Source organism: Bos javanicus, chromosome 12 (genome assembly GCF_032452875.1).
Source record: "Bos javanicus breed banteng chromosome 12, ARS-OSU_banteng_1.0, whole genome shotgun sequence".
Lineage (NCBI taxonomy): Eukaryota > Metazoa > Chordata > Mammalia > Artiodactyla > Bovidae > Bos > Bos javanicus.
In genome coordinates this window covers 18,197,129-18,209,553 of record NC_083879.1, presented here as the reverse complement: position 1 = coordinate 18,209,553, position 12,425 = coordinate 18,197,129, and the positions used below count along the sequence as shown (strand labels likewise).

General features: G+C 41.1%; 1 protein-coding gene across 1 annotated transcript; it reads left to right on the top strand.

Annotated features, from left to right (window-relative positions):
- Positions 1-1,074: 1,074 nt before the first annotated feature.
- LOC133258228 (large ribosomal subunit protein uL2-like) lies at positions 1,075-1,897 on the top strand. The gene has a single exon (XM_061434618.1). The coding sequence runs from the start codon at positions 1,090-1,092 to the stop codon at positions 1,861-1,863; it is 774 nt and encodes a 257-aa protein (XP_061290602.1). The 5' UTR covers positions 1,075-1,089; the 3' UTR covers positions 1,864-1,897.
- Positions 1,898-12,425: the final 10,528 nt, after the last annotated feature.

Genomic DNA, 12,425 nt, shown 5'->3' with positions numbered 1-12,425 from the left:
GTGTAAGATGAGTGCAATTGTGTGGTAGTTTGAACATTTTTTTGGAGAAGGAAACGGCAACCCACTCCAGTATTCATGCCTGGAAAATCCCATGGACCGAGGAGCCTGGTGGGCTACAATCCATGGGGTCGCAAAGAGTTGGACACGACTGAGTGACTTCTGTGTGTGTGTGTTGAACATTTTTTGGCATTGCCTTTCTTTGGGATTGGAATGAAAGCTGGAATGGGAAGTCAAGTGGGCCTTAGGAAGCATCACTAGGAAAAAAGTTAGTGGAGGTGATGGAATTCCAGTTCAGCTATTTCAAATCCTAAAAGATGATGCAGTGAAAGTACTGCACTCAATATGCCAGCAAATTTGGAAAACTCAGCAGTGGTCACAGGACTGGAAAAGGTCAGTTTTCATTCAAATCCCAAAGAAAGGCAATGTCAAAGAATGCTCAAATTATTGCACAATTGCACGCATCTCACACGCTAGTAAAGTAATGCTCAAAATTCTCCAAGCCAGGCTTCAACAATATGTGAACCGTAAACTTCCAGATGTTCAAGCTGGTTTTAGAAAAGGCAGAGGAACCAGAGATCAAATTGCCATCTGTTGGATCATTGAAGCAGCAACAGAGTTCCAGAAAAACATCTGCTGCTGCTTTATTGACTATGCTAAAGCCTTTGACTGTTTGGATCACAACAGACTGTGGAAAATTCTTCAAGAGATGGGAATACCAGACCACCTGACCAGCCTCCAGAGAAATCTGTATGCAGGTCAGGAAGCAACAGTTAGAACTGGACATGGAACAACAGACAGGTTCCAAAATCAGGAAAGGAGTACGTCAAGGCTGTATATTGTCACCCTGCTTATTTAAGTTCTATGCAGAGTACATCATGAGAAACGCTGGGCTGGAGGAAGCACAAGCTGGAATCAAGATTGCCAGGATAAATATCAATAACCTCAGATATGCAGATGACACCACCCTTATGGCAGAAAGTGAAGAACAACTAAGGAGCCTCTTGATGAAAGTGAAAGACGAGAGTGAAGAAGTTGGCTTAAAACTCAACATTCAGCTCTTTGGGCCGCGCTCTGCAGCAGACCGCCGCCATGGGCCGCGTGATCCATGGGCAGAGGAAGGGCGCCAGCTCCGTGTTCCGCGCACATGTGAAGCACAGAAAAGGCGCTGCGCGCCTACGCGCCGTGGATTTCGCGGAGCGACACGGATATATCAAGGGCATTGTGAAGGACGTCATCCACGACCCGGGCCGCGGAGCACCCCTTGCCAAAGTGGTTTTCCGGGATCCGTACCGTTTTAAGAAGCGGACAGAGCTGTTCATCGCTGCTGAGGGCATCCACACCGGCCAGTCTGGGTACTGTGGCAAGAAGGCCCAGCTCAACATCGGCAACGTGCTCCCGGTGGGCACCATGCCTGAGGGCACCATCGTGTGTTGTCTGGAGGAGAAGCCTGGTGACCGAGGCAAGCTGGCAAGAGCCTCCGGAAACTATGCCACAGTCATCTCCCACAGCCCTGAGACAAAGAAGACGCGAGTGAAGCTGCCTTCGGGCTCCAAAAAGGTCATCTCCTCTGCCAACAGAGCTGTGGTCGGTGTGGTGGCTGGAGGTGGCCGCATTGACAAGCCCATTCTGAAGGCTGGCCGTGCCTACCACAAGTATAAGGCAAAGAGGAACTGCTGGCCACTGGTGCGGGGTGTGGCCATGAACCCTGTCGAGCATCCCTTCGGAGGTGGCAACCACCAGCACATCGGCAAACCCTCTACTATCCGCAGAGATGCCCCTGCTGGCCGGAAAGTGGGTCTCATTGCTGCCCTCCGGACTGGCCGTCTCCGGGGAACCAAGACTGTGCAGGAGAAGGAGAACTAGGGCTGTGGCTCAATAAAGCTGGTTTCTTTTCACACACACACACACACACACACACACAAAACTCAACATTCAGAAAACTAAGATCATGGCATCTAGTCCCATCACTTCATGGCAAATAGATGGGGAAACAATGGAAACAGTGAGAGACTTTATTTTTCTGGGCTCCAAAATCACTGCAGATGGTGACTGCAGCCATGAAATTAAAAGACACTTGCTCCTTGGAAGAAAAGCTATGACCAACCTAGGCCACATATTAAAAAGCAGAGACATTATTTTGCCGATAAAGATTTGTCTAGTCAAAGCTATGCCTTTTCCAGTAGTCATGTATGGATTTGACAGTTGGACTATAAATAAAGCTGAGTGGTGAGGAACTGATGCTTTTGAACTGTGGTGTTGTAGAAGACTCTTGAGAGTCCCTTGGACTGCAAGGAGATCCAAGGAGTCCATCTTAAGGAAATCAGTCCTGAATATTCATTGGAAGGACTGATGTTGAAGCCGAAACTCCAATACATTGGCCACCTGATATGAAGAGCTGACTCATTTGAAAAGACCTTGATGCTGGTAAAGATTGAGGACAGGAGGAGAAGAGGACAACAGAGGATGAGAAGGCTGAATGGCATAACCAACTCAATGGACATGAGTTTGGATAAACTCCGGGAGTTGGTGATGGGCAGGGAGGCCTGGTGTGCTGCAGTCCACGGGGTCACAAAGAGTCAGACACAACTGAGCCACTGAACTGAACTGAACATCTCACTTGTTACTGGGGACTCAATCAGATTTAAAACGAAGAAAAGGGGATGGAATAGATAAGGCAATGAACTCTTATTTCCACTATCCTTCTCTGGGCTCCTTCAAGGTTCTTTTGTACTCCTTCATGCATGCCACATTTGAATCAGCTTCTGCTAAGTCACTTCAGTCGTGTCCGACTCTGTGAGACCCCAGAGACAGCAGCCCACCCGGCTCCACTGTCCCTGGGACTCTCCAGGCAAGAACACTGGAGTGGGTTGCCATTTCCTTCTCCAATGCATGAAAGCAAAAAGTGAAAGTGAAGTCGCTCAGTCGTGTCCGACTCCTAGCGACCCCATGGACTGCAGCCCACCAGGCTCCTCTGTCCATGGGATTTTCCAGGCAAGAGTACTGGAGTGGGGTGCCATTGCCTTCTCCCGAATCAGCTTCTATATTTATGTATTTATATGGCCCTTCATTCAGCTATCCCATGCATGCATACATGCTAAGTTGCTTCAGTCATGTGGGACTTTGCCACCCTACGGACTATAGCTGCTAGGCTCCTCTGTCCATGGGATTCTCCAGGCAAGGGTACTGGAGTGGGTTGCCATGCCCTGATCGAACCCGTGGATCTTACGTCTTCTGCACTGGCACGCAGGTTCTTTACCACTAGTGCCACCTGGGGAGCCCTAAGCTATCCCATAAGTCAATGCTAAATTTTAAGATTCTAGTTGCTTTTTTTGGCAAATGTCTAGCCTGCAGATTTTTAATTAGAGGCTAGAGGGAGATAAAGCACCTTTCAATTTTCCCTTCCACAAAGACCATAGATTGACTTGCAGCTATGTGCATTCTGATTTCAATGACTGTCTAACAAATAGCATATATATGTACTGTATATAGTAGTGGACATTTATTAAGTCTATATTTATGTGTTTAATTTTTAGATTACGCATCTGTTATTTAAAATAATCTTAGTAGTATTAAAATAATAGCATACATGCTATTGTTTTTGAATTTGATAAAAGTTAGCCAAATTTTTCCTAAATCTTCAAAGCAATATGACAAGCTGTTTATAAAATTTATATGGAAATGAGAAGGGACAAGACATGTTCAGGTATTTTTGAAGAAGGCAACTGTGGAAAGACTTGATTTACTAGGTGTTCAGTTCAGTTCAGTTCAGTCGCTCAGTCGTGTCCGACTCTTTGCCACCCCATGAATCGCAGCACACCAGGCCTCCCTGTCCATCACCAACTCCCGGAGTTTACCCCGACTCATGTCCATCAAGTTGGTGATCCCGACTTGGATGAGATCCATCCATCTCATCCTCTGTCGTTCCCTTCTCCTCCTGCCCCCAATCCCTCCCAGCATCAGGGTCTTTTCCAATGAGTCAACTCTTCGCATGAGGTGGCCAAGGTATTGGAGTTTCAGCTTCAGCATCAGTCCTTCCAATGAACACCCAGGACTGATCTCCTTTAGGATGGACTGGTTGGATCTCTTTGCAGTTCAAGGGACTCTCAAGAGTCTTCTCCAACACCACAGTTCAAAAGCATCAATTCTTCGGTGCTGAGTTTTCTTCACAGTCCAACTCTCACATCCATACATGACCACTGGAAAAAAACATAGCCTTGACAAGACAGACCTTTGTTGGCAAAGTAATGTCTCTGCTTTTGAATATGCTATCTAGGTTGGTCATAACTTTCCTTCCAAGGAGTAAGCGTCTTTTAATTTCATGGCTGCAATCACCATCTGCTAGGTGTTAAAGATTACAAAGTTAAAATAACTATAACAGTGTGGTATTGGCACAGGAATGAATAAAAGGACAAATGAAACAGAATAGAGATCCCAGAAATAATCCAAACATGTATGGATATTTGATATGTGACAGAGGTGGGACTGCAGAGCAGGGAGAGAGGGAAGGGTGTGTGTGTGTGTTAGAGAAGAGAGAGGGAGAGAGTGGGAGAAGAGACTAACTAACTTCAAAAAGCAGTGTTTATAGAAGAATTATATGATACTAAAGATTTGCTTCAAAATAATCTACAGGAAGAAGGAGAAAAAGATAAGACATGATCGCTTGTTTCATTTTAATTGTTTAAAATGAATATTTAATTTATGAAGGTTTATTATAGTGTTTTCTTTCCTTTTCATATGTTTGAAATCTTTTACAATCAGAACTTAAATAAGGAGATGATCTGAATGTCAGGGTGAGGAGTTCTACAGACCTGCTCTCTAGTGAAACAATCCTCAATGGTAAAAAATTATATATATATCAAAAAAAAAAAACATTAAAAATCTCTGTAAATTGTCCTAAAGTCATACAGCAAATGAAATGTTTACTCAAGAAAATCTACTAAACCTCAGTAAGAACAGTCAGAGTGTATGGGACTTGAGTCACAACCCACTCCCCTCTTCACCCCTCTACAGTTCAGTATAAAGAAATTCACTCTGAGCAGATGTGGCCATGAATCAAGATTCAACTATATACTATTTACAGGGTACTTCTGATTCAAGATACAAAGAAGTTGAAAGTAAAAGTATTAAAAAAGATATGTAAATAAGCATAAGAAAGCTGGAGCAGCTATATTAATATCAGACAAAAGACACTTTAAAATTATTTGCTATTGATAAAGAGTTTTATGATGATTAAAGTGTTAATATATTAGGAAGATGTAATAATTTAAAACATGTATACTTCTAACAACAAAGCCCCAAAATGCATGAAGCAAAACCCGGCAGAATTTAAGGGAGAAATAGTCAATTCAAAAATAATAGTGGGAGAATTCAATATCCCCTTTCTATATGGATAAAACAACTAGATTGAAGGTCAGCATGAAAATAGAAGACTTCATGGACTTTGTAAACCAACTAGTCCTAACACATCTATAGATCAACTCTACCCAACAAAAACAGAAAATACATTCTTCTTAAGTACACATAGAACATTCTCCAGAACAGATATCTGCTAGGCCTTAATACAAACTCAATAAAATTAAAATGATTGAAATCTCACAAAGTATGTTTTCTAACCACAGTGGAATGAAAATAGATATCAATATAGAAAGAAATTTGGGATACTAAAAATTATGTGAAAATTAACAGTGTACTCCTATATTACCAGTAAAAGAGGAAATCACAAGAAAAACTAGAAAATACTTTGAAGGATCTCCCTGGTGGTCCAGTGTTTAAGACTCTGCGCTTCTATTGCAGGGGGCATGGGTTTGATCTCTGTTTGAGAGACTAAGACCCCACAAGCTAGAAATAATACCCAATTCAGTAGCAATGAGCATGTTTTGTACCCTAGATTTTCATCTCCAAATTTCTCAGTAAAACGAATTAGAGATCCTTAGAAACTGGCCAATTCTTGATCTGGAGAAGAAAATATTAATAAAAGAAGCCTGGAATAGCTTATCGTTCCAGAAAGCAAGAAAGCTATCAAAGATTAATATGACTATTTCAAAAGGAATCGAGTCAAATTGAGAAGTCTCCCACTGAAAATATGTGACAACTTGAGCACAAATAAAATTAATAACTAAAATGAATTGAGATACATCAACCATTTTTTTCCCATTGAATTCATGGTGTCCTTGGACTTCCCTGGTGGGTCAGAAGGTAAAGAATCCATCTGCAATGCAGGAGACCCAGATTCAGTCCCTGGGTTGGGAAGATTACCTGGAGGAAGAAATGGCAACCCACTCCAGTATTCTTGCCTGGAGAATTCCATGGACAGAGGAGCCTGGCGGGCTACAGTCCATGGGGTCGCAAAGAGTTGGACATAATTGAGCGACTAACATTTTCACTTTCATTTTCATGATGTGCTTATAGTAAAACAAAAAAGAAAACATATTTTTCACTATTGGAGGTTACTAAGGAAGTAACTCATTTTGAAAATTGTTAAATTAAGGGAAAGAATCAAATATTTATCCTATTTATGAACTCTAAGATAGTTAATTAGTTGATGATGATAAGTTTCTCTAAACAGAATTTTTCCAATAAATAAGAAAAGGGAGTGAGAGAGTTAAAATATCACTTTTTTGGTAACCTTTATGAATGAGTGGAAGTGAAAGTCGCTCAGTCGTGTCTGACTCTTTGCCAGCCCATGAACTCTACAGTCCATGGGATTCTCCAGGCCAGAATACTGGAGTGGTTAGCCTTTCCCTTCTCCAGGAGATCTTCCTGACTCAGGGGGATTCTTTACCAACTGAGCTATCAGGGAAGCCCTTTATGAATGAATAGATCCTGGTAATTATTGTTCAGTGGTGACAACCATCACATCAGAAAGGACACCAGATAATATGTGTCTCCTGATGTGTTTATATCATCTGTGAAGTATTCTTGCTAAAAAAAGAGAAAGAAACCAGAATCAAATCACATCTTTAGAGTGAGCTACCAACTTAAGGGAAATGCAGTGAAGAGAAACAGGGAAACTTGTTAAACGAAACTACAAGGGTTCTAGTAACAAAACCCAGCCTGTGGGACAAACAACTCAGTTTCTTCAACAAATAAATTGCAGGAGGGGAAATGAAAGCGATAGGCAGAGGATAGCAAAAGAGGAAAGTGAAGGATCTATGGATTAAAAGAGTTTTAAGACTCTTACTTTACACCAAATACAAAGATTAACTAAAAGTGGGTGAAAGACCTAAATGTAAGAGCTAAAGCTATAAAAACTCTTAAAGGAAAACATAGGGGGAAAGCTTCATGACCTTGAATTTGGCAGTGGTTTGTTGGATATGATACCAAAAGCACAGACAACAAAAGTGAAAGTAAATTGGAATACATCAACATTTTAAACTTCTACAACATCAAAGTGAAAGTCACTCAGTCGTGTCCGACTCTTTGCGAACCCACGGACTATACAGTCCATGGAATTCTCCAGGCCAGAATCCTGGAGTGGGTAGCCTTTCCCTTCTCCAAGGGATCTTCCCAACCCAGGGATTGAACTCAGATCTCCTGCATTGCAGGTGGATTCTTTACCAGCTGAGTCACCAGGGAAGCCATCAAAAGACACAATTAAATTGAAAATTTAACGTATGCAATGGAGGAAAATATTTGCAAATCATGTATCTGAAAAGGGATTAATATTTAGAATATATAAAGAACTCCTACAACTTAACCACAAAAAACAAACTATTTTAAAAATGGGCAAAGGACTTGAATAGATATTTCTTCAAAGAAGATGTACAAAAGGCCAAAAAGCAAGTGAAAGGATGCTTACAACTAGTTATTATGGAAGTACTGATCAAAACCACAATGGGTTACCACTTCATGCCCATTAGGATGGCTACAGTCTAAAAAAAAAAAAAAAGAAAAACAGAAGATAACAAGAGTTGGCAAAGATGTAGAGAACTTGGAACCCTTGTGCGTCATTGCTGGAATGTAAAGTGGTGTGGCCCCTAAGGAAAATGGTATGGTGGTCCCTGAAAAGAAAAAAAAGTAGAATTACCATAAGATCCAATAATTCCTTTTCTGGGTATATATCCAAAAGAATTTAAAGCAAGGTCTGGAAGATATTTGCCCACCCGTGTTCATGGAAGCATTATTCACAATAGCAAAGAGGTGGAAGCAACCCTAGTGTTCATCAACAGATGAACAGATAGATGAAATGTGGTATATGCATACAATAGAATGGTATTGAGCCTTGAAAAGGAATAAAATTCTGATACATACCACAACATGGATGAACCTTGTGACCATTATATTAAGTGCAATAAGCCAGCCACAAAAAGACAAATGTTGTATGATTGCACTTATTTGAGATACCTAGAGTAGTTGAATTCATAGAGACAGAAAGTAGAATGGTGGTTGCCAACCAAGGGAACAGGGAGTGGGGAATGCTGGTGTAATGAACATAGAGTTTCAGTTATGCAAGATGAAAAGAGTTCTGGAGATGGATGGTGATGATGGTGGTATAACAAGATGAATACACTAATACTACAGAACTGCACATTTAAAAATGGTTAAGATGGTAAATTTTATGTTTTGTGTATTTTACCACAATTAAAAATTTTTAATTTTAATTTAAAAAATATTTAAGAAACAGCCAACTGCAATGTATGGATCTTACTTGGATTCTGTTCCATACATATGAACTTAAAACAAAGGAGGAGGGATTCCCTGGTGGTCCAATGGTTAGCACTCAGCTCTTTCACTGCTGGGGTCCCAGGTTCCATCCCTGGTTGGGGAACTAAGATCTCACAAATATAATGGGGAAAAAAGTAATGAAAAAGATCTCACAAGCTGTGCAGCCAAAAAAAGAAAAAAATTTCAATAGTAACTGTATATTTAATGAATTTTTATTATCCAATTTTTAGATGAGATATAGTATTATGGTTGCTTTTTAAAAAAAGAGTTCCTGTCTTGTAGAGATAGGTGCTAACATATTTATGGATAAAATAATTTGATGTCTGGAATATGCTTTAATACAGTGAAGGCAAGGGAATAGCTGGGGACAAAATAGATCAGCTAAGAGTTAATAATTGTTGAAGTTAGTTGATAGGTACATCAGTGTTCCTTCTCCCCCATTATGTATTTTTTTTAAAATACTTCTTTGAGTTGAATGTTGGTGGTAGTTGATATTATTCTTTACTACTGGATATACATATAGGAAGGATACTACATTTATGCCAATTTATTCTCAGCCTTACAATGACAGGCTTGTTTTCAATCTCGTCTAGCAAATCTGTTCCCTTCTGTCAAATGCTGTGGAACTAAATAGTTCCCCACATTCCAATTTCTTAGAAGCCAGAATAAATAGCTATATACCACATGGCACCACCAGTCCCTGTTCACAGTCTAGAAATATCATTAGAAAATGGGGAAGTAACGCACGTCTGTCAGCTGACAGTACCATGTGAGCCACAGTGTCAAAAACCTGTGGACTGATCATTGCCCTACACACAGGACAGCGCTGGAGACGCCAAGACTGATTTTCAGGTTAAATTTATCCATGAAGGAAACAGAGAGGTGATGTTTATACAAAATGGTAGGAAACTGGATATGAAACACATCATCTAGCTGCTTCAAACCATTGTCCCAAGAGCTTGTTATTGAGTGAACAATTAGTTATTTCCTGCCATTTATTTTTAACTTTCATGTTTGCATTTTAAAGTATAGCATAATAAAATATTTTTGCTTCAGTTTTCCCTAATGAGTTTTACATTTTTATATTTTTCTATATTTCAGTATTTCTAGAATATGATACATAATATTACAAACAAACTTATATTCTTCTACTTTTATTTGGGAATTAAAATGGCTATAAAAGGCACATTTATTTAAACTTTTCCTGCAGAGGATTAAAGAAACTAGAAAAAAAAATATAATCATAGCCTTATTTAAATATGTTTTATCTCCCTGTCTGAAGTCCTTCTTTGTATCCTGGTCCTCAGCTTACACAATAGTAGGAAGCCATTCTTGGCACATGTTTTTGCAACTGTAGGACACTTCAGAATCCGGTAAAACCAGTGCCCACCCCAAGTGTAAGGAAAAGATTGTTCAAGCATTTCCTTCAGTTCATAGAGGGAAAAATTTTCAAAATGGGTTAAACTCACATAATGGTGATCGACCATTTTGCCTTTTTGCATTTCTTTTTCTTGGGTATGGTCTTGATCACTGCCAAAGATCTGAGTTCAAATCATGACTTGATATCAAAGCAGTTGAGACTGTTTGCCAAGTCCAAGCTTGCTCTACTTGCCCCACACAGGCCAGTAACATCCAAGAGACAAGGTGCTGAGGCATGGAATATGAGTTTATTCAGAAAGCTAGCTGACTGAGAAGATGGTAGACTAATGGTCTCAAAATAACCATCTTATCAGGGTCTGGATGCCAGCATCCTTCCTAGAACAGAGAGGGGGAGAGGTGAGGTAAAGTAGAAAGGGGCATTAATCTTACAAATATCTCCTGAAATGGCTAGTCTTGGGGAGGGGATGTGTTAATTTTGTCCTTCCTGTAGCCACCTAGAAGTGGACAGGGTCCTGAACAAAGGCATTTTGGTTTAACATTCAGATAGAGAAGCAGGGTTCCCTGAGGCAGGCCTTCATGTATTAACGATGTCCTTTTAGTAAACAAAAGCAAGGAGAAGCAAAGGTTAAAGTAAAAGAAACAGATTCAACAAGGAGTCAGTTCTTCCCTGTAACAGAGTGACCCGAGGAAAGTCACTGAACCCATTGCAGCTTTAGCTTCTTTGTTATATATTAAGAATGTTCCAGAAGATCAGCTTTAAAATACCATCCAGTTCTAAAATTCTGTGCTTTGAATTAAACCATGCAACAGGTTATATATTATATATGACAAGATTTATAGATGACCCCAAACCCAGTCTCCCCCATCACAGATTTTTATCCACTTTTCCATTCTTTTCACCTACTTTAAGTTAAAGACTATCATGAGAAAAGATGAGTGTTACTCACTCAGTCGTGTCCAACTCTTTGCGACCCCATGGACTGGGGCTTGCCAGGCTCTTCTGTCCATGGCATTCTTCAGGCAAGAATACTGGAGTTGGTTGCCATTTCCTTCTCCAAAAGATCTTCCCAACTCAGGGATCAAACCCAGATATCCAGCATTGCAGGCAGACTCTTTACCATCTGAGCCACCAGGGAAGCTCAAGAAAAGAGAGAAATAATAAAGATGAAGAACACAGAAAACATGTAAAACTTTTTTCTAATCTCTGAGAAATGGAAAACTTTCTGCACTTTGTTTCTGTATGCCTAAATGGGTTTGCCTTACTAAAGATCAGATAAAATCTCTCAAACATGTTAAGCAATGATTATATTTTATTGTGCCCATCAAGTACATATTTAACTGACTAGATAGAATGGCCCTGTTTGATATCAGTATCACAAAATTGAGGAAGGAAATGAATGTTTGGACTTTGGATTTGAATCAGAAGACTTCAAGAGTCTGGGCTCAGAGTTAAAGACTACAGGAAGCCTGAGTGTCAATCTCCTCTTTAGTTAAATGGGAGTATAACATTAACACCTCTCTTCACAAGGTCATTGTGACAATAAGTAAAAAATAATGTAGAGAACACCAGCTGAGAGCAGACAGGAGTACCTGATCAGAGGAAAAGAATATATTGAACCACGCAAAACTCGGTAGCACGAAGGAACTCGGGGGAGAAATAGGAGTGTTAATAGGACTTGACCTGCTCTCAGTGGGTCAGAGAACTGAAGCAGGGGTCGGATTCCCACATTGGGGCAATTACTTGAGTCAGAGGAGAAACATTTAAGGCTGAGTGAAACAGCTGATCTGTGGCAGCCTAAATAGAATGAGAATCAGGCAGTCCTTGCCACAGCCATACCTACCCCGGACAGGGACGCAGAGTTTGGGGATTGTGGAGCCATCCCAGGGCGAGGGCTGCTGTTGACTGTGGAGAGACGGATCAAAAGGAAGTGAGGGAGGAGACTGTGGTGGGAAATGCCTGTGGAGGAAAGCTGTGCAGCCATGGAAGCAAAGCGATACTGCTGAGTCACGCGTAAGGGGTGGAGCCATCACCATAGCCTCTCTCTCCCCACAGCCAGTATCAGCAGCTGAACAAGAAAGGCTGGCCCATCAAACGCCTGATGCACTGAACTACAGAGTAGGACCCCAGCCAGGGGGTGCCCTCTGTGTGCCTGACTTGCTGAACAATAGAGAAGGACCCCAGGCAAGGGAGCCCTCTAAGTACCTGAACAGGTGGAGCACAGAAAAAGACTGAGGAAAGAAGCCTTCTGATTGCCAACTACAAGAGGCTTGAAAAAAGACTCTGATAGGGCCATAACTCCTGCGGCGGAGGCAGTCCATGTCCCTGCACACTTGGCGCCACCAGGGTCCACGCAAGTCAAGCAGATGCCCCACCTTCATGC

Bases quoted from the DNA above. Each gene is read 5' to 3' on its own strand.
- LOC133258228 (XM_061434618.1), top strand. From the start codon at position 1,090: ATGGGCCGCGTGATCCATGGGCAGAGGAAGGGCGCCAGCTCCGTGTTC.